The sequence below is a fragment of the Polistes dominula genome, unplaced genomic scaffold, assembly GCF_049000335.1.
Source record: "Polistes dominula isolate Pdom_NZ unplaced genomic scaffold, Pdom_raw_medaka contig_74, whole genome shotgun sequence".
Taxonomy (NCBI): domain Eukaryota; kingdom Metazoa; phylum Arthropoda; class Insecta; order Hymenoptera; family Vespidae; genus Polistes; species Polistes dominula.
This window is the reverse complement of record NW_028300953.1, coordinates 1,599,899-1,621,177: the sequence shown is the minus strand read 5'-3', so window position 1 is coordinate 1,621,177 and position 21,279 is coordinate 1,599,899. Positions and strand designations below refer to the sequence as shown.

General features: G+C 29.6%; 1 protein-coding gene across 1 annotated transcript in view; it reads left to right on the top strand.

Annotated features, from left to right (window-relative positions):
* The window catches only part of LOC107064441 (uncharacterized), a 54,188-nt gene that overhangs the window by 21,803 nt on the left and 11,106 nt on the right, over positions 1 to 21,279 (top strand). The window contains exons 5-10 of the mRNA XM_089172432.1: positions 13,499 to 13,660; positions 13,764 to 13,820; positions 15,041 to 15,107; positions 15,193 to 15,364; positions 16,175 to 16,400; positions 19,416 to 19,514. Coding sequence (XP_089028558.1) covers positions 13,499 to 13,660; positions 13,764 to 13,820; positions 15,041 to 15,107; positions 15,193 to 15,364; positions 16,175 to 16,400; positions 19,416 to 19,514 — 783 coding nt within the window. The remainder of the gene's footprint in view (positions 1 to 13,498; positions 13,661 to 13,763; positions 13,821 to 15,040; positions 15,108 to 15,192; positions 15,365 to 16,174; positions 16,401 to 19,415; positions 19,515 to 21,279) is intronic.

The following is a 21,279-nucleotide window of genomic DNA, read 5'->3' as shown; positions in this document are numbered from 1 at the left end:
AGTGCATAAATTTGCACAGTTTCCGTTCGACCTTGATTAACTTTCCGTGAGTGCAAAGTTCACCGAACATGAAAATCGGCACTCGTTCGTTGTTACGGAGCTAGAAAAACGCAATTCTCGTTGGTATCAAAGGCCATTTATTTTTTTTTTCCTCCCATTCTTTCTTTTTAACATTTGTTTGTAACTTTTCTCTCTTTTCTTTTTTTAACTTTAGTTTTTTCCGAAGTACGAGCACATTTTTTTGAGTGGGGTGAAGGTGGGGTGGGAGTAAGCTTATACGAGACTACTCTTTGCGACAGGACACGACTAAACGGAGAACGAAAAGAGAGAAAGAGAGAGAGAGAGAGAGAAAAATGGCACGACCCGGAAACGCCATTTAATTCCGTTTCATGGGCCGCTTACGTTTCCGCGCGTCGTCAACTCACCTCGTAAATCTGTTACGCGTAATTTCTCTATAACGCACGTTTCATTGTCATACTGTTTAAAAATCACGGACGAATATTAAAATCACTGAACTCGTTGCTAATTCGTACTTCCTTCCTTCCGGTTTCCTTTTTTTTTATCATCGAAAAACTCAATTGTTTTTGGAGATTAATTTTCACGTATGTCGTTGAAAATTATTATTTTCATTTAAATATTATTTGAAAGAACAAATTTTCAAACTTATCTTTTGTAATTATTTTCATTTATCATATTTTGTCAACAATTGTTATGTAATAATTGAATTACATCTAATCGAATATTAATTATAACAGAACTAAACTCATATATGAATAAACCAACAATAATAATTTAATTATTAATATTTTATGAATTGAATTGTAAACATTATTAGATAAAATATTACTCAATCCCATAATCCTCACCCAATCCAAAAAAGAAAGAAACAACCTATAATTAATTTTAAACACACACTAATCAAAAATTAATTATTGCAGAAGAGAGTATAAACTCATATATAAATAAACCAACAATATTATATTTAATTATTATAAAATAAAATATATATGATTTTAGAATAAACAGAAAATAATTTAATCACACACAACACATTAATCGATCAAAATAAATAAATGATAATACCTAATCGCATAATCCTCCAACCCCCACTCTCACCCTAAAAGAAATAAATACCAAACTACACTTAATATTAAGCACACATTCAAGTTATTTACTCCTATCAAGTTAACTCCAAACGTTTCTACGATACAATATTCATACGATTTACTCTCGTATCTCATTCAAAGTCAAGTATAGTAAATTCCAAAAGTTCTCATACAACATACATGTGAAGTGAAATACGTACACATATATATACATAGATAGTTTAGAAGGATAAAAGCAGGATCAAGCGTTGGTATCAGGATAACCAAGAGAACGTCATCATTCGTCGTAGTTGTACATAAATACACACACATACATATACATATATATAGTAATACACTATGTGCTACTATTCTATCTCTCTCTCTCGCTCACTTCACAATGACCCACCATTCACGTTTCTACAATAGAAGCTAGCCGACACGTACGACGACGACGACGACGACGACGAGTTCTCCGAGGATCCAAGCATGTCACTCTCGACTATAGTATAGCGAATTGTCGTCCCTGCTGACCCAAACTTCGTCCTTGCAAAGCCGTCTATGTCAACGTTTCTGACAACGTCAACGCGATCAACCCGCATCACCTCAAATACCAAACTGTGTAACCTGAAACTTCTCCTTCTCCACCCTCTTACCTCCCACTTTTTTCTATTTATTTTATTTTATTTGTTTTTTTCTTTACTTTGATTTCATCCCTTTCATCTGCACGTCTCACTTTTCTTCCTTCTCTATTTTATACAATCAAAGAAGAAAATGCAATTGATGATGATGATGATGATGATGATGACGATGATAATAGATGCATAAAGGATTTTTTTTATTTCAAACCTGCATCTAACATCTCTAAAGTTACCCCAATATCCCACCCTCACCTACCCCATTTTTTTATTTATTTTATTTTTATTTCTTTTTACTTTGATTTCTTTCCTTTCATCTGCACATCTTCCTCGTCTTCCTTTTCTACGTTGTACAATCGAATAAGAAAATGCAAATATGCAAATTGATGACGATGATGATGATGATAAGTGCATAAAGGATTTCACATAACCTCAAATACCAAACTGTGTAAACTGAAACTTTTCCTTTCCTACCCCCTTATCTCCACTTTTTTATTTATTTCATTTCTTTTTTTTTTACTTTGATTTCTTTCCTTTCATCTGCACATCTTCCTCGTCTTCCTTTTCTACGTTGTACAATCCAAGAAGAAAATGCAATTGAAAATGATAATGATGATGATAAGTGCATAAGGGATTTTTATTTTAAAACTACATCTTACATCTCTAAAATTACCCCAATCTCTCTCCCCAACCTAACCCCACTTCTTTATTTTTATTTTATTTTATTTTTTACTTTGATTTCATCTCTTTTCACCTGCACGTCTCACTATTCTTCCTTTTCTGTGTTATAAAATCAAAGAAGAAAATGCAATTAATGATTATGATAATAATAACAGGTGCATAAGGGATTTTTATTTTAAACCCAAAACCTAACCTGCATTTCACATCTCTAAAAATATCCCAAATTGCGTAACGTGTGAAACTTTTATTTTGATTTCTTTCAGTTTATTTTTTCTCTTATTTGATTTCTTCAATTTTCCAATATTAAATTGTTCGCAGGACGATCAAAGAAACTTTTAATTATATGTTCTAATAATTAATTGTAACTTTACGTCACTTTTCCTAACCTTAAAAAAGTAATTTCTACTTCTTTTCTATTTCACTTTCATCATTTTGTTTTTTTTTTTTTTTTTTTTTTATTAATTTGTATTTTCTTCTTTTAAACGAGAAAATCGAAGAAAATTCAATCGATAGATAGGTGAGGGAGGAATTCGATTAATTTTTGAAAAAGATATCCCAAAACCTTCAACCCCACACACATTTTCTTTTTAAGAATATATTTTATTCACACGTGTGTGTAGGTCTGTGCTTTCACTCACTAAAACTATAATGGAAAATCCGTTGGTATATTCTCTGTGATCGTTTTCTCTCACTTTCTTTTTCTCTAGTTTTCCTTTTTCCCATTCTTTCTCTCTCTTGTTCATTTAAGTGGCTACGATATCAATGAAAACGTCGCATTTATTCGTTATTCGTTACCTTTATCATGGGTAACTTCTCCCGGCTATTCTGCAAATGAACATTTTCAAATGCGTATAAAAAAAAAAAAATATGAAAAAAAAAATTTAACAAAAGTGTATGAAAAAGAGAGAAAGAAACGATAAAGAGATAGTAAAAAAAAAAAAAAAAGAGACAGAGAGAGAGAGAGAGAGAGAGAGTAAAAGGGGAAGAGGAGGGAGTGAAAATGAGAGATAGGGGTAAGGGGGTGATACTCGGTTTTGTATTTCAAACCAAAATGGGCTACGGTAAATTGCATAAAAAAGGACATTGTTCCGCGTCGACGATTTCATTGCAATAGAAATGAAGCCAAATCCGCATGACAAAGGAGAAAAATATTCCGGAAACGAGTTTTCACTTGACGCGCATGCTCACGAATATATTCTATCGATGGTGGGATATAAAATACTTATATGTAGCTTTATAATATATAAATACGGTGGTTTATGTAGAACAAACTGGAACGATTTAAAATGAACAATGAATAAAATAAAATATATATATATATATATATATATATATATATATATATATATATATATATATATATATATTTTTTATATATATTATTATACTTTTGTAAATTCTAACTTATTAATATATTTTATTATTATATTGATTTTTTTAAATTATATATAAATTAAAAATATTAAGTTTAATTATAAATAAAATATTAAATTTATATTATTATATTTTATATATATATATATATATATATATATATTTATTTTTATTACATATATTAAGTTTTATAAATTATATGTTATATATATTTTATATATATTATAATATATATTATTATATTTTTTATATATATTAAATATAATCTATATATATTATATTTATTATATATTTGTTTATAAATTCTAAATTATTAATATATTTTATTATTATATTGATTTCTATAAATTATATATAAATTAAAAATATTAGGTTTTATAAATTTATATTATTATATTTTATATATATATTATTTTTATTATATATATTAAGTTTTATAAATTATATATTATAATATATATTATTATATTTTATATTTATATTATATATATTATATATTTGTTTATAAATTCTAAATTATTAATATATTTTATTATTATATTGATTTTTATAAATTATATATAAATTAAAAATATTAGGTTTTATAAATTTATATTATTATATTTATTATATATTTTGTTTATATTATATATTAAGTTTTATAAATTATATATATTTTATATATTATAATATATATTTTTATATTTTATATATATTAAAAATAATTTATATATAATATATATATTTATAAATTCTACATTAATAATATTTTATAATTATATGAATTTTTATAAATTCTATATTATTATATATATATATATATATATATATTAAATAAAGAAACGATAGAAGTGAACAAAAATAAAATAATTAAAGTGATATATAATATTTAAAATATAAATTCTTTTTTTAATATGTGAGAATAAAATTATTCAAGTATTAAAATCATTTATTTATTTATACTTTCACAAGCATGTGGTAAAATCATTTATTTATTTATAATTTTACAAGCAAGTGTTAAAATCATTTATTTATTTGTAATTTCACAAGCATGTGTTAAAATCATTTATTTATTTATAATTTCAAGCAAGTGTTAAAATCATTTATTTAAAATTTCAACCAAGCTTTTTAAAATCATTAATTAACAATTTTACGTAGTGAAAATGAATGTAATATATAAGAGAAAATGTGAGAGAGAGAGAGAGAGAGAGAGAAAGAGAGATTGAAAAATATATTACATTTTAAATATTTTCAACATTACACATGTGAAATGTTTAATACTATTAATTTATACATTAAATGCATCAAAATAGGTACATTTCGGTCTCAAATACTTTCAAGAGAATGCATTTGAAATTTCAATTAAAATATGTTTAATGAAAAAAATGTTCGTTGTAACTTGAATTATTTATTTTCATTTAAAAATAAATAAAATAATAATAATAATAAATATAAAAAGAAAAATTTATGAATAAGAATTTAATATCTCAATGCCAATAGAAAATATTTCAAATTATAACAAAAAATGCAATAACAATGAAAATAAATTATAACAAGTATGGATACAAATAAAAATGAGTAGAAAATAATATAAAAATAATAAAATATAAAAATTTATATAATTAAAAATATAAAAATTATTTAAACAAGTAACATATCATCGAACGTAAATTTTTTTTTAATGAACAATAATTAAATTTACAATTTGGAACAAAACCAATAATAAATAAACCATTGTCAAAAACACAAAAAGAAAAATTTTTTAAATTACAAAAACAAATAAAAATGTGTACAAAAAAATATAAAAATTATTTAAACAAGTAGCATATAATCGAACCTAAATCATTTATAAGAAACAACTTTAAACAAAACCAATGATAAACCATTGTCCAATACCAAAAAAGAAAAAATTATAAAAATTATCAAAACAAATAAAAATATGTACAAAAATATATAAAAATAAAAAAAATATAAACATTTGTATAATTAAAAATATACAAAATACTTAAACAAGTAACATATATCATCAATCCTAAATCATTCATAACGAACACTAATTAAATTTACAATTTCAACAAAAATCAACGATAAACAAAACCATTGTCAAAGATCAAAAAACCCCCAAAAAAAAAAAAAGAAAAATATAAAAACGATAGACTTTCAGCATAGAGAAAAGAGTTCTCTCGACAACGTTGGTTTTAGAAATCCAATGTTGTTCTCTCATTCCCAAGTGCGTCATTTTTCGATCGTAAAACGAAATTGTTTAATCTGTAGGGAGCATACGATCGTGACACGTACCTTCAACATAGAATGCTTTCGTGCGTTAGCTGAAACGACAACGGCAGAGATAGTATGAGTGAGCAAGAGAGAGAGAGACAAAAAAAAAGATGAAATAAAAAAAAAAGAAAAGAATGGTGGTGGTGATGGTGGTGATGGTGACGAGGCAGATAGTGGCTTCAACAAGAGAACAGGATGGCCAGGAAGAATATCCCATGGGAATTTTGCACCCTCGAACCGAATGGGAAGAGTTTCGCATGGATTCACACACACACACACGAACATAAGCGACTTTATGGTCGTAATATGGTGGTGGTCCTTGCGTTATCGACGTTCCTCTTCTCAACGTAGTTTGTTTGATAAACCAACGCGACAAATGTGCGAATACATTGACGATCTTATCACCTATACTCACCCCCCAATCCTAAACCCTACCCCCACTACTACCAAAGTATCCGAATTTTCCTATTTTCTTCTTGCTTCCTGTTTTACTGACACTAGACAAAGACTAGATGAGTGAGTGAGTGTGTATGAGAGAAAGAGAGAGAGAGAGAGAGAGAGACAATAGACCACAGTTATCGCCGTGGTTACCCGCAGAAATTTGCTAGCCGCAATGTCAACGGCCTCGAGCCGTTTGCATTTCGATGCATTCCTTCCCCATATCTTTATCTCTCTCTCTCTATCTTTCATAGTTAGTTTATCTCTTATGAAATGAACGATATTATTCATCACATGTCATGATTTTATTGACACATCATCAAAAATGACTTTATCTATCTTTAAAACTAATAATAAAGATAAAGAATAATGAAGAAACTTCTGAAAACATGAAAATAATAAACGTAGGAATAATTCAAGAAGTATGATTCAAAATTTCATTACTTACACGCATTACTGTGGTTAATGTGAGCCAAAATATAACGTTGTCGTATAGATAAAGGTTAGGTTAGGTAACCGCATCGGAAGTTTTACTTATGACTCAAACTAATAAAACAAAATGTATAATATAACCAAATAAGATGTAATACCAATTACATTAAATTAATTTTCAAATTTAAACATTATAATTTATACATACGTATAGTTAGATTCGTTACTGTAAAAATGACAAAGAGAAGAAGAAGAAGAAGAAAAAAAAGAATATGTTTTTGACCATAAGAAAAGTAAAAGGGTAGATCTAAAAGAAAACGGCAATAGTGTGGGTAGGGGGTGGTAAGAAAAAGATTTCTCATAGAGTAGGGGGGAGGGGGCTAGTAAGAAGAAGGTTTCTCTTAAGGTGAGGGGGTTAGTAAGAAGGAGGTTTCTCTTAGGGTGGTGGTGGATAACGGGCACTGTGGGCTTTGAAGGCTCGCACAATGGCTCTGGCATCTTACCACGACAAGACGCCGGTCCTCCGGTTCGGAGTCCGCTTAATTAAACGAGATAGTGCTCAGGGCCCGGGGCCACTGTCGGGATCCTCTTGAAAGCCTCTATACTCCTTTTTTCTCCCTTTCGTATTCTATCTTTTACTTTCTTTCTTACTCTCTCTCTCTCTCTCTCACTCTTTCTTTCTCGTATCACAGCAGCCGGACTCCTACTCAAACCTTTCCATCTCTTTTTCTTTTTTTATATTTCTTTATTTCTTTCTTTCTTTTATACTTTCTCTTTCTCTTTTACGTGGCAGACTTTTCACGTGCACGCTTCGTCTCTTTAACAACGTCTTTCTTCCCTTTTTTCTCTCACTGTCGCAACTTTCAACTCGTACTCATCATCTCAACTTCTTCTTCTTCTTCTTCTTCTTCTTCTTCTTCTTCTTCTGATACGACTTTCGTCCCTTCGTATTTCTCTCTCTCTCTCTCTCTCTTTTTCTGTACATTTTTCACTCTGAGACTTTTTATTGTTGCCCTTCTCCCTTTTTTTCTATGTTTTTCATACTTAACTTTGTCATTAGTTATCAAGATACAGTTATTGTTTGCTAATGATTTTATGTAGAACTTAAGAAAAGAATCAATTTAGGTAATGCATGCTTTTATTCAGTCAATAAATAACTCAGCTTTTGTTTTTTTCAATATTTTAGACGATAGTTCGAACAATTGTTAGATAAAAGAAAATGTAAATAATTAACCCTTAACGTTGCGAATTTTGATTTGAAACACTACAATGATGTGTAGAATGCATAAGAGTATTAAAATAATTGTTAATTATTCGAAAGAAATGTGTATTGTTGTTTAAAAGCACCAAGTATATGATCGAAGTACCGTCCTCTTCGAAATTCACCTTCAGACTGACGGATTCTCCTCTATCAAAATTCTTATATTAAATATTGTTTATATGACTTTTCGGACACTGCGCATGTATGCAACGGTAATAATATTCCTAATTAATAGAATTTAAGATTATAACGTTCATACTTTAGTATTTTTTGTATTCTAATGTAATTTTCTTATCACACCTGCGCAGTGATAACTTTGAGGGTTAAACTATGCTATTATATAAGAAAATTTTATTACAATATTAAATTAAATGTTAATTAATAAATACCAGTGTCTAAAGTTATCTAAAAGCACCAAGTATATGATCGAAGTACCGTCCTTTTCGAAATTCACCTTCAGACTGACGGATTCTCCTCTATCAAAATTCTTATATTAAATATTGTTTATATGACATTTCGGACACTACGCATGTGTATAACGGGTATACTATTTGTAACAAATAGAAATTCAGATAAAAACGTTCTAATTGTAGTATTTTTGGTATTCTAATGTAATTTTCTTATTACACCTGCGCAGTGATGATTTCGAGGGTTAAATTATGCTATAATATAAGAAAAGTTTATTAGAATATTAAAGTAAATGTTAATTAATAAATACCAGTGTCTAAAGTTATCTAGAAGCTCGAATTATATGATCGGAGTACCGTCCTCTTCGAAATTCACCTTCAGACTGACGGATTCTCCTCTATCAAAATTCTTATATTAAATATTGTTCATATGACTTTCCGAACACTACACATGTGTATAACGGGTATACTATTTGTACCAAATAGAAATTAAGATAAAAACGTTCTAATTTTAGTATTTTTTGTATTCTAATGTAATTTTCTTATTACACCTGCGCAGTGATGATTTCGAGGGTTATATTATGCTATAATATAAGAAAATTTTATTAGAATATTAAAATAAATGTTAATTAATAAATACCAGTGTCTAAAGTTATTTAAAAGCTCGAATTATATAATCGAAGTACCGTCCTCTTCGAAATTCACCTTCAGACTGACGGGTTGTCCTCTATCAAAATTCTTATATTCAATGTTGTTTATATGACTTTTCGAACACTGCGCATGTATACAACGGTAATAATATTCCTAATTAATAGAATTTAAGATTATAACGTTCATACTTTAGTATTTTTTGTATTCTAATGTAATTTTCTTATCACACCTGCGCAGTGATGACTTTGAGGGTTAAACTATGCTATTATATAAGAAAATTTTATTACAATATTAAAGTAAATGTTAATTAATAAATACCAGTGTCTAAAGTTATCTAAAAGCACCAAGTATATGATCGAAGTACCGTCCTTTTCGAAATTCACCTTCAGACTGACGGATTCTCCTCTATCAAAATTCTTATATTAAATATTGTTTATATGACATTTCGGACACTACGCATGTGTATAACGGGTATACTATTTGTAACAAATAGAAATTCAGATAAAAACGTTCTAATTGTAGTATTTTTGGTATTCTAATGTAATTTTCTTATTACACCTGTGCAGTGATGACTTTGAGGGTTACATTATGCTATAATATAAGAAAAGCTTATTAGAATATTAAAATAAATGTTAATTAATAAATACCAGTGTCTAAAGTTATCTAAAAGCTCGAATTATATGATCGGAGTACCGTCCTCTTCGAAATTCACCTTCAGACTGACGGATTCTCCTCTATCAAAATTCTTATATTAAATATTGTTTATATGAATTTCCGAACACTACGCATGTGTATAACGGGTATACTATTTGTAACAAATAGAAATTCAGATAAATCGTTCTAATTTTAGTATTTTTGCATTATAATGTAATTTTTTTATCACACCTGCGCAGTGAAGACTAAAAATTCTTTGTAAAATCCTCGGTGCAAAATGTGATGAGGAAACGAGCGAATGGAGAAAACTCCATAACGTATAAGTACACCGACTTTACAGCAAACCGGGCATCATTAACATCGTAAAATCACGCCGATTAGGATGTGCAGGTCACATGGAGTGCATCACATGCATTGGGTGGATCGAAGGACGCATAAAATACTGGTCTGTATACCGAACAAGGAAAGACCACTAGGTAGACTGAGACATAGATGGGAGGGCAATATTATTTTGAGATCTTAAAGAAATTGTCTAAGAAGACCGCGAATGTAGTAGTCAAGCTGCGTGGTATACGCTCGAAGAGGATAAACGTCTTAATTGAATAGAAAGAAAGAAAAGAAAAAAAATACAACACGAACAAAAAATAGTGTGAGAAAAAAGAAAGAGAAAATAATATTTTTAAAAGCAAAGAGGAGTCCAAAGAAGTCGAAGGTGAGAAATGTAAATGAAAAATTAACAACAAAAGTAAAAAATAAATCAAATGAATGAGGGAGTGGGGGTGAATTGGTAAGAACGATTAGCAACGGGGATGTTCTTTTTTATAAATTGATTCGAAATGGCTTACTGGTAGGGTGAAATGACGGTGGCTACAACACCACCACTCGAAACGAATAAATTAGAAAAGAAAAAAAAGAAAGCAAGAAAGGGGAGAGAAAGAAAAAAAAAGATTCGACAGGGTTGAAAAGAACTTTTGCAGTAGATTTTACGCGACTCGAATGCATACTCGCGAAGAAGAAGAAGAAGAAGAAGAAGAAGAAGAAGCAGAAGAAGAAATCGTCGACGTTCTTTTCTACGTTCCTCGTAGGGTGGGGATGATGGGGATGGGGCAGAGGGTTAGGGGTAGGATACATTTACTAATTAGAACGGGCCCGAATGAAAAGGTCAAGCCAGAACGATACGTGCCAGTACTCAGACGCCATGGTGTGAGTTGGAAACTGGTGATATGGGGGTTAGGGTTATAGGGAAAGAGAGGGGAGGCTAGTGTTGAGGTAACAGAGAAGAAAAATAGTCAAGTATGATGGTTTATATTGGTGTTGGTAGCAATGGTAATAGTAAGGGATGATAGTAGTGGTAGTTGTAGGGTTAAAAAAAAAGGGGAGAGGGGGAAGTTGATAGGGTTGGAAAGTGAGAAGAAAGAAAAGAAGAAAAGAAAAGCACAGAGGAGACCCTGACACTGAAGGGGATATTTCGTCGACGAAGGGTTAGCGGGGGTAGAAGGAGGTAAAAACGTAAAGAAAGAAAGAAATAAAGAAAGATAAAAAGAGATAGAAAATAAAGGGGTTTCTCTTCTCGAAACCCGTCGGAGGGGACACGTTGAGGATCGCAACATCGATCGTACCTTTTCAGGTACCCCCCCAACCTTCTTTCTGCGTAGTTGTGTCGAGGTCTAAACCACCTTGTCTCTAACACCTCTTAACTCATATTCTATTCCTGTCTCTGTCTGTTTCCACCTGTCCGTTCATCCCCATCCTCATCGTCGTCTTGCTCAGACCTTACCAAGGTAAATCCGGATCCTCTTAGAACCCTTCGTAGTCGTCGTAGTAGTTGTCGTTGTCGCGTACAAAACGCATGACACGCATTTGCGTCAGCGTAATCCCGCTAGACTAGACGTTCCTGCATACACTTTATCTTTAACACCTTTCTCTCTCTCTCTGTTTCTATCCTTTTCTAACGCACACCCTATATGTGTGTTAAAGTATGGTACGGTTAGTGTTACCTAGTATACGGCATCAACCCTAACTCGTGCCAGCTTCAATCGTTTTCACCAAAGCAAACCTCTCTCTCTCTCTCTCTTTTTCTGTGGAGTGGAAATATCGTCAGAAAAGGGTGAATTGTAATCCAATAGTCGAATAATAATTAATCCCATTTTTGTCAGATTTTATTTATCAACTATATATATATATTATTTATATTATTTATATTGTTATTATAATTAATTTAATATATATTGTAATTTATTTATATTATTAATATATTAAATTAATTATATATATAATTTAATATATATTTAATTTAATATATTGTAATTTATTTATATTATTAATATATTAAATATTTCAAGGACATTAATATGGAAATCTTTTAAATATTCATATCGCACATTATGCATTATTTTTATTAACACCATATACTACAATTTAAACAATTAAACGAGTAATTATTGATAAATTATTTCTTATCTCTCTCTTTGTTTTTCTTTTAAACATTATTTTCTATTATTTTTTATTTTTCATTACATTTTTTTCCCTAAGACAAAAATAAACTTACTAGACGAATTTATATGAAACGAGAGAGAGGAGAAAATATCTAGCGTATATTTTTCAAGGGTTAAAGGGGTGGGTTGGGTGGGTAGTAGTCCGCGTGACAGGAAAACGTCGAACTCGGTGTCTAAGCTACTTACGGAAGGTGAAGTGGGAGAAAAGAGAGCCCACGAAATTTGCATGAAATATGATCGCCTCGTGGAACACCTATGACATACACCTTCCATGCCGCGTAAAACATTTTGACGATGAACTATATATATATATATAGTTTTCTCAAAACCATCAACTTTCTTCAGAACCTAGTCGAGACTCCTGTATTTGCATCTAACCAAAAAACTAGAACGAAAACCTAGTCCTGTTTCTTAATAATACAAAAAACACCATAAACTTACGTCTTATTAACAAATCAAATTTCTATAATATGTAACCGTAATAATTCATTAAACAAATTGTTTTTATTTTTCTACTTTGATGTAAATTTTTTCCTTGCAAATATTTTGTATAATATCAAAAAAATATATATAATATATATAAATGAGGCGCAGTATGTTTTTTACATGTATTCTCTTTCTCTCTCTCTCTTATTTTTTCTTTATTTCACGTGTTTTTCCCCTGTTTCCCCCTTTTTCATATTCTGAAAAGAAAAAGAGAAATAAATAACAAGAGATTAAGCAAATTCTTTGCACTCTTCACTCCTACCATTACCATCACTACCACACTTTTGGTATTATTCAGACTTAGTGGACGTCCACACACGCTTGCGGTAAAATCCCGGATTGGAGAGAGGTAAACAAACGGCTTTAATTCGTTTAACGTATTCTATGGCCACGTGGTTTCATTAAATCCCATACGTGGTGTTAGTCCAACGTAGTGTTATACTTGTGTATTTCCTATTTCATCATACAAATCCATACACGTTCGATAAACATGGTTCTATGATAAATGTAAAGAGAAAGAGAAAGAGAGAGAGAGAGAGAGATTGAACAAAGCAACTGGAACATTTCGATCCGTCAACATCTGATATACCCAATAGAATTAAATTCATTTGTTTTTCTTTTTCTGTACGTTAAATCATAGGTCGATACACCGGACAGCGTCCTTCAAAGTGGATTAGGTCCAGGACCAGATATGGGTCACACGATATTACGTTCGATGGTAGACCCACGAGATTACGACCGACTGAGGTATTTGCAAATGAATGGAGGTCAGCCAAATAGCTTTGAAGAGACCATAAATAGGGTAAGTTTCTTTCATAGAAAAAAATTTTTTTAAATATATAACGTATTATAATTAACCAACTAAAAACTTTGAGAATAAAATAAAATCATAATATCATTCGTAGTTGAAAGTTCAAGAGGCATTAAGGCAGAAGGAACGATTTCATAAAGAACATGAAGAGGTTAGTATGAATTATTTTACATTAAAATACGTACCGATAATTATGACAGTGAATTAAATAAAAAACAAAATAAAAAATTTCAACGATATACACAAAATAATACCACAATTAAAATGGAATACATAAAATAATATTACTCGAATGAAATATAAAAAGTAAAGTTAGTTATGTCATACGTAACTCTGAAAAAAACCTGAAAAAATTGAATTGTAATACAGCGCCATCTACTGAACGTTGTTTTAATATAACTCTAAATTATTTAATGCAGTCAAATTAATAATCATAATTAGATTGAAATACATAAAATAATAATACAAGAAAAAAATATAAAAAGTAAGATTAATTAGGTCATATGTAAGTCTGAAAAAAACCTGAAAAAATTGAATTGTAATACAGCGCTATCTACTGAACGTTGATTTAATATAACTCTAAATTATTTAATGCAGTCAAATTAATAATCATAATTAGATTGAAATACATAAAATAATAATACAAGAAAAAATATAAAAAGTAAGATTAATTAGGTCATATGTAAGTCTGAAAAAAACCTGAAAAAATTGAATTATAATACAGCGCTATCTATTGAAAGTTAATTTAATATAATTCTAAACTATTTAGTAAATTATAACAACACACGAAATAATACTATGGAATACATAAAATAATTATACAAGAAAAAATATAAAAAATAAAGTTAATTATGTCATATGTAAATCTGAAAAAAAAACCTGAAAAAATTGAATCGTAATACACCACCATCTATTGAAAATTTACAGTACCTAAAAACCTAGCTAACCTCTAAATAACAAATCCTTAAATTAACGATAAAAAATAAAAAATAATCGCGATAAAAACTATCCTAGCTAACCTTAAAAATAATAAATCTTTAAATTAACGATAAAAAATAAAAAATAATCGCGATAAAAACTATCCTAGCTAACCTTAAAAATAATCACGATAAAAACTATCCTACATAACCTTAAAAATAATAAATCTTTAAATTAACGATAAAAAATAAAAAATAATCGCGATAAAAACTATCCTACATAACCTTAAAAATAATAAATCCTTAAATTAGCAATTATTATATAAATATACTAAATTAACATTATAAAGATTTATAAATTGTTTCAACCCACAATCCATTGTCACAATTATCGAGATACTTATACAGATTATATTTGTTATTAATTATTTTGTTTGTTTTTTGTCTCATTAAGATATTGAGAGACATAAGACACGGATTAATGCAGTTAGGACGAGATGGACGAGGTCAGGTTACAGGAGGTAAATGGAACATAGAAAATCATTGATAAATTCCTATATCGAATAATTTCCCATATCGAAAACCAATCGAATCTACATTGTTTAGATGACACCTACATGTACGATGAAGATGCCAGATGTGGAGGTACCGGTGGTTTGGGTGGTGGTTTAGGAGGTCAACATTGGTACGATGAACCACCATACGAATCGGACCCCGAAGATTTTCTTATGGGAGCAAGTGGAGGTCCCGTGCCTACAGCTACCATACAAAATGGAAGGTAAATATTCACCCGTATATAAATATATACATATATATATTTACATGAACTGTAACTTTGACTTTGAAGTCGAGAATATTTTGATCTTAATCCTTTGGGATATTCTTGGTTTGAAGTATACTGTTAAAGAGAGAAACCTACACGAGTAAAGGAACTTATCCCTTAGGGATTTGAACAATTTTGAAATTGTAAAAATAAAACAGAAAATCTTTTTTCATCGAATACATAAACGCCACACAACATTTCTTCATAACTCGGTTGAACAATTAAACATATTTGCACGATATCATTTTAATCCTTACACACTTGTTAACTAAACATAAAATACAACCATATTTGCACGTTCAAACAATTAATATAATTATTATCTCGAAACACTTGACACATAATTCCATCTGTATTATTAAATAGCACATAGGAATAAAACGTACTCTTGAAAATGATTAAAACTTACAATTATTAGATCTACCGGAATAAATTATTCCTAATTTGAACAATGAATTAACTTAATTACTTTTAAACTCTTGCCAACATGGTGGCAATTTGTATATTCCATTTTAAGAAATGGGGCCTTACCCCCTAGTGACGAAAAATTGAACTAATGTTTGTTTAAACGGACAGAATTTTCCATTAAACCTAATACATACGAATTAGTATTATTTATTAAAATTACAATCATTTCAATTTGTTTTCTAAATCCTTCAATAATTCATTAATGAAATTATTATTATACATACAAATATATATAGTAGGTTAAACAATGTGTTAACAATTTCAAACTATAACGAAATTCTAACAATTTAATTACAGAGTATGCTTTACGTTAAATCCAAGACCGGAAAATCGAGGGGAAGGAGTGATCTCCTTGAGAACAGCAGGAGACATAAGTCTACCACGTGAACGTTCAAAAGGAGCAGCTTCGACGATGCGAGGATTGATCGTACCTCAAGGCCATAACAATCCACCAACGATCATACCTTTAACCCATTCCAGGGCTTCACGTGAGAGTGGAGATTACGCGAGCAGTGACGTTCAAGTAAGTTCATAATATATCTCCAATTACGAACATAATTTGACTTCAAACGAACGATGATAGGATGCACAACATAATCCTATATTAACTATATGAATATACTACTTGAGTATATAGAAACATTAAATACGATTACCTTTTAATTACTCTGTACTACCACATATATAATAATAATATAGGTATATAGAACAAAAGAAATAATACGAATGAAAAATAATTTGTTATTCAAACTTTAGTTATTTAATTTAACACACACATAAATGACTCTAGAGATAAAATTGGAAGGACTTATGAACAAGTAGAACGTACAACTGACTAATTAACATAACACACATACATATACACGGTATACTTATTAGTGTATATCAACATTTACATACACGATATGATATATATATACATATATATACTCGTATAATATTTTAGTTATTCTCTATCGTCGGTTCCTACCGTTTTGCTTACGCTCCATTCCTTGCTAAACATACAACATCACCATATCACCAGCAAACCCACACACGAATATATATACCCCTCAGAGAAGACATTTCCCACAGGTATACGTCACGCGAGATGATTCATTTAACTCGGACGTGTTGAGAGTGCTAGTAGCCTCGAGACGATCGAACGAGTCCAGGACTCTATAGTATAATAGTAGTAGTAGTTAGTAATAGTATTATAGTAGTCGTAGTAGTATGTTTCTTCATAGTGTGCGAGAGAGTAAGAAGACAGGAATACCAAGAGAAGATTGGCTTCCGGGTTGCCTGGTCAGCACCTAGAAATGATGTCCGGCTCACAGACATCATGCCTTCCGATTTCCTTCGACGTTTACACTAATCGTCTCTCCTACTATGATTACGTTTCAAACTATAGCATGATCTTTCTCTCTCTCTCTCTCTATCTATCTATCTATCTATCTATCTCTGTCTGTCTATCTGTCTTTCTCTAAACCACATATCCCATCGTTAACATTGACCATTACTAATTATTTAACAAGCCATAATTCCGATTAAACTTGCAGTTTGATCTACTACTACTCATCAAATCATTTCTAACTATACGTCCTCATTTATGAATAATATTATCCTATATCAGCTTATTCGATATAGAGGAGAACATTCATCATTCTATGTTATTTAACCATTGTCTCTAATTATTCATTTTGCCTAAAAGGATAATGAATTAATATTTTATGGTTGCATATTATATTAAACCCATTCGAGACTACGACTGTTTTCAAACAAAAATACTAAGAACCATTTCTTTTGTTTTTATTATGTTGCCAATTTTACAATGCCACATTTTGTTTTTCTATAATTTAAAGATAATATTTATACCAAAACAAAGTCTTATTTCGACCGAATACTTGACTCAAAATAACTGATATTAGGTGGACTAGAAAGTAATGTCGCATTTTAACCTCAAAATTCAAACAAATAAATGCTGAAATAAGAAGTTTTTATTATTAATCAATAATTAAATTAATTAATCATGTTATTAACAACCTTTTTCTATCTGGTATATGAATTTTTAATATCGTTACGGTAAAAATCATCAATCGGTTTTTTGACTTAAAATATTCGAAATAATTTGACATACGTAGTAACGACATTACTCCTATTGGTCCCACTAATAGTTTAGTATGATATCACACACACGGTGTGCAAGTTGGTCTCGAATGGGTTAAGTGTAAGATATTTCTAATTAATTTGTTTTTAATTTATACAAATAAACAATTTTTATCGAGTCTCGTGCGAAGTTCCTCCCGCTAGGAAAAAAATGGTATCTTTGTTGGTATCGCAGAACATTCGATTATATATCTCATATTATTTTCATTTTAATTATTCTACAATTATAAATATCCTATTGAGATTATTTCTAACCTGTAATGAAATTACTTTTCTATTGTTTCCTTGTTTTTGTAAATAATTTCTTAGAAAATTAATTATTACTTTGACAATAATTATTCACAAAATGAAAAGATCTTAATTTCATTGATTTATAGAAATAATTAGAAATAAATCAATTTTTTATGTATACTATGTATATATATTTATATATTTATTTGATTGCCCTGAAAAAAATTCGTACCGATTTATAAAAAAGAAAATATTTAAACTTTCCAAAACAATTCAATTATACGATAATAGTGCAATCAATCTGGCCTCAAGTATTCAAAAAGAAACTTAATACATATATATTTTTATAAAATAAATATCATTTATATACAAATATATTTTACTGTTATTTTAAGACTAGTTATGTCTTATATGTAATATGTAAAACTGAAAAAAAATGTACGACGTGAATATATCAAAATAATTGAATTGTGATACAACGCCATCTATTGAAAACTTACAGTATCTAGAGATCTAGATAACCTGTAAATAATAAATCCTTAAATTAGCAATAAAATACTAAGTTCAGTAGTGTCGAGCTTCATTGGAAACCAATAATGTGACACTGAATTTTTTTATATATTATATATTATATAATATATTAATTAAATTTTATATAATATATATTAATACATTATTTAACCCTTTGAATGCTGAATACTTTTAACTAAAATGTTTTGTAGTAACGAAATAATTTATTATTAACTAGATTCTAATAATAAATTATATTTAATAATTAAAGTTTTTGTTTCTTAATATAATTTAGTTAATTAATATAAACATTAAATTATTTTACATTAATATTAACAAACGCATATATGCGTCCATAGCACTCTAAGGGTTAAAAATAAACATATTTATATTAAATATTAATTAAATATTTTCCCCCTATATTTCAAAATCGAGACGAACTTTTCAGGGGGTGTAGGTAGAGGATGCAACCCAATAAATACATACATATATATATATTATATAATATTATCCATTTAAATTTCATCATCGTCTTCTCCTTTACACCCCACCCTATCCCCACTTTAACACACACACATACCCTTTTTTCGTATTTCTACAAATCGTATATATTGGGTGATTAGAAAAGTATCTGCGAGTATGAACGTTTTAGAGCCGGAGTAGCGGGGAGGAGGGACTTTCGCCGAGCCAGAGCAGCGACTACGAGGAACAAGAAGAACTTGAGAACCAACACTCCGCCGCTACACACACAGTACGTGACATATAACAGACAATCCTCTCTCTATTCACCAATCTTTTCGCTTTTATCAACCAATATCACTCGTCTACCGTATACTACAAACTCGTTATGTTTTCTTTGCACGATATCAAATTTTTTTGCATGATAATTATGCTGTTTATTATAAACAAATGGATTCAAACCATTTTGGTTTTTCCTATCTTCTTTTTTTTCTTCAATCAAAATCAAAATCGAAAAACAAGAAAAGCATGTTTGACTGCAAAGCTTTCGTATTTGCATCCTTTTTTTTTCTTTCTATCACTATAATTTAAATATATACATATGTATGTATGTTTTTATGTATGTATGTAAATTCTACTATCTCCTATTTTTTTTATATACAAAAATATATATTTGGTTAGGAGTAAAAAATTTAAAACTGTTGACAACTTGATGGCACTTTGTATAATCACATTTTAAAAAGGCTTACCCCTAGCGGCAAAAAATTGAACCAATCTTTGTTTGAATGGACCAAACTTAACCTTTCAAATGCACGCAAGTAATACCAGATCTGAATAATATTATCAAAGTTGCACTACTGTTAAAAGCCATCATTTTATAAAATATGAACAAACTTTTTACAATTCACATTTTCACACATGAATTTCATTCATTAATCACATTTTTCAAATATCTTACCCCTAGCGGCAAAAAATTGAACCAATCTTTGTTTGAATGGACCAAACTTAACCTTTCAAATGCACGCAATTATTACCAAATCCAAATAATATTATCAAAGTTGCACTACTGTTAAAAGCCATCATTTTATAAAATATGAACAAACTTTTTACAATTCACATTTTCACACATGAATTTCATTCATTAATCACATTTTAAAATATCTTACCCCTAGCGGCAAAAAATTGAACCAATCTTTGTTTGAATGGACCAAACTTAACCTTTCAAATGCACGCAAGTAATACCAGATCTGAATAATATTATCAAAGTTGCACTACTGTTAAAAGCCATCATTTTATAAAATATGAACAAACTTTTTACAATTCAAATTTTCACACTTGAAATTTCATTCATATTTTTCCAAACAACTTTCCTATTTCAAAAGCATGATCATAAATGCACGATAAGAAAAGCACGTTTGTTGCATGTGGTTATGTAGATCTTAACCTCAAAAATCACTATACCTGCTACCTCTCCTCCTCCACCTCCTCCTTCACTTTCTTCCCCTTTCCGTCCATTTTCATTTCTTTTTTCCTTTTCCCTTTTTCTTGTCCGTACCTAGTCACATTTAAACCCAAATGTATCCTACCCATTGCACAGCATGATATATGTATATCTATACATATATATATATATTTATATATTCTCTGTAGGGAACATACGAACGTCATATCACGACATATACATTCACAACACGTGCTGTCTGTTCCACAAGCATGGCAACGTTATCGTTTTGAGCTCTTTGTCGACAAAGCTCCGGAGTCTCTTCTATGATAACCACGTTTCTCTCTCTTTCTCTCTCTCTCTCTTTTTCTTTTTATCTTTATCTTTATCTTCCTGTATCCTTCGTGTTTAGGAGACACATCGCATGTTTACAAAATTCCTATAGAGACACTATAATCGATCAAAAACTTACATGAATTACTATAAATCAAATATTTTTTCTGTAAAATTAACACCCCCACTCTTATTATGCTTCCATTTTCTTGAACGAACCAATAAACGAATAGAATTAATGAAATATTATATTTCTAAGTTGAAATTAATTTTTAATAATTTA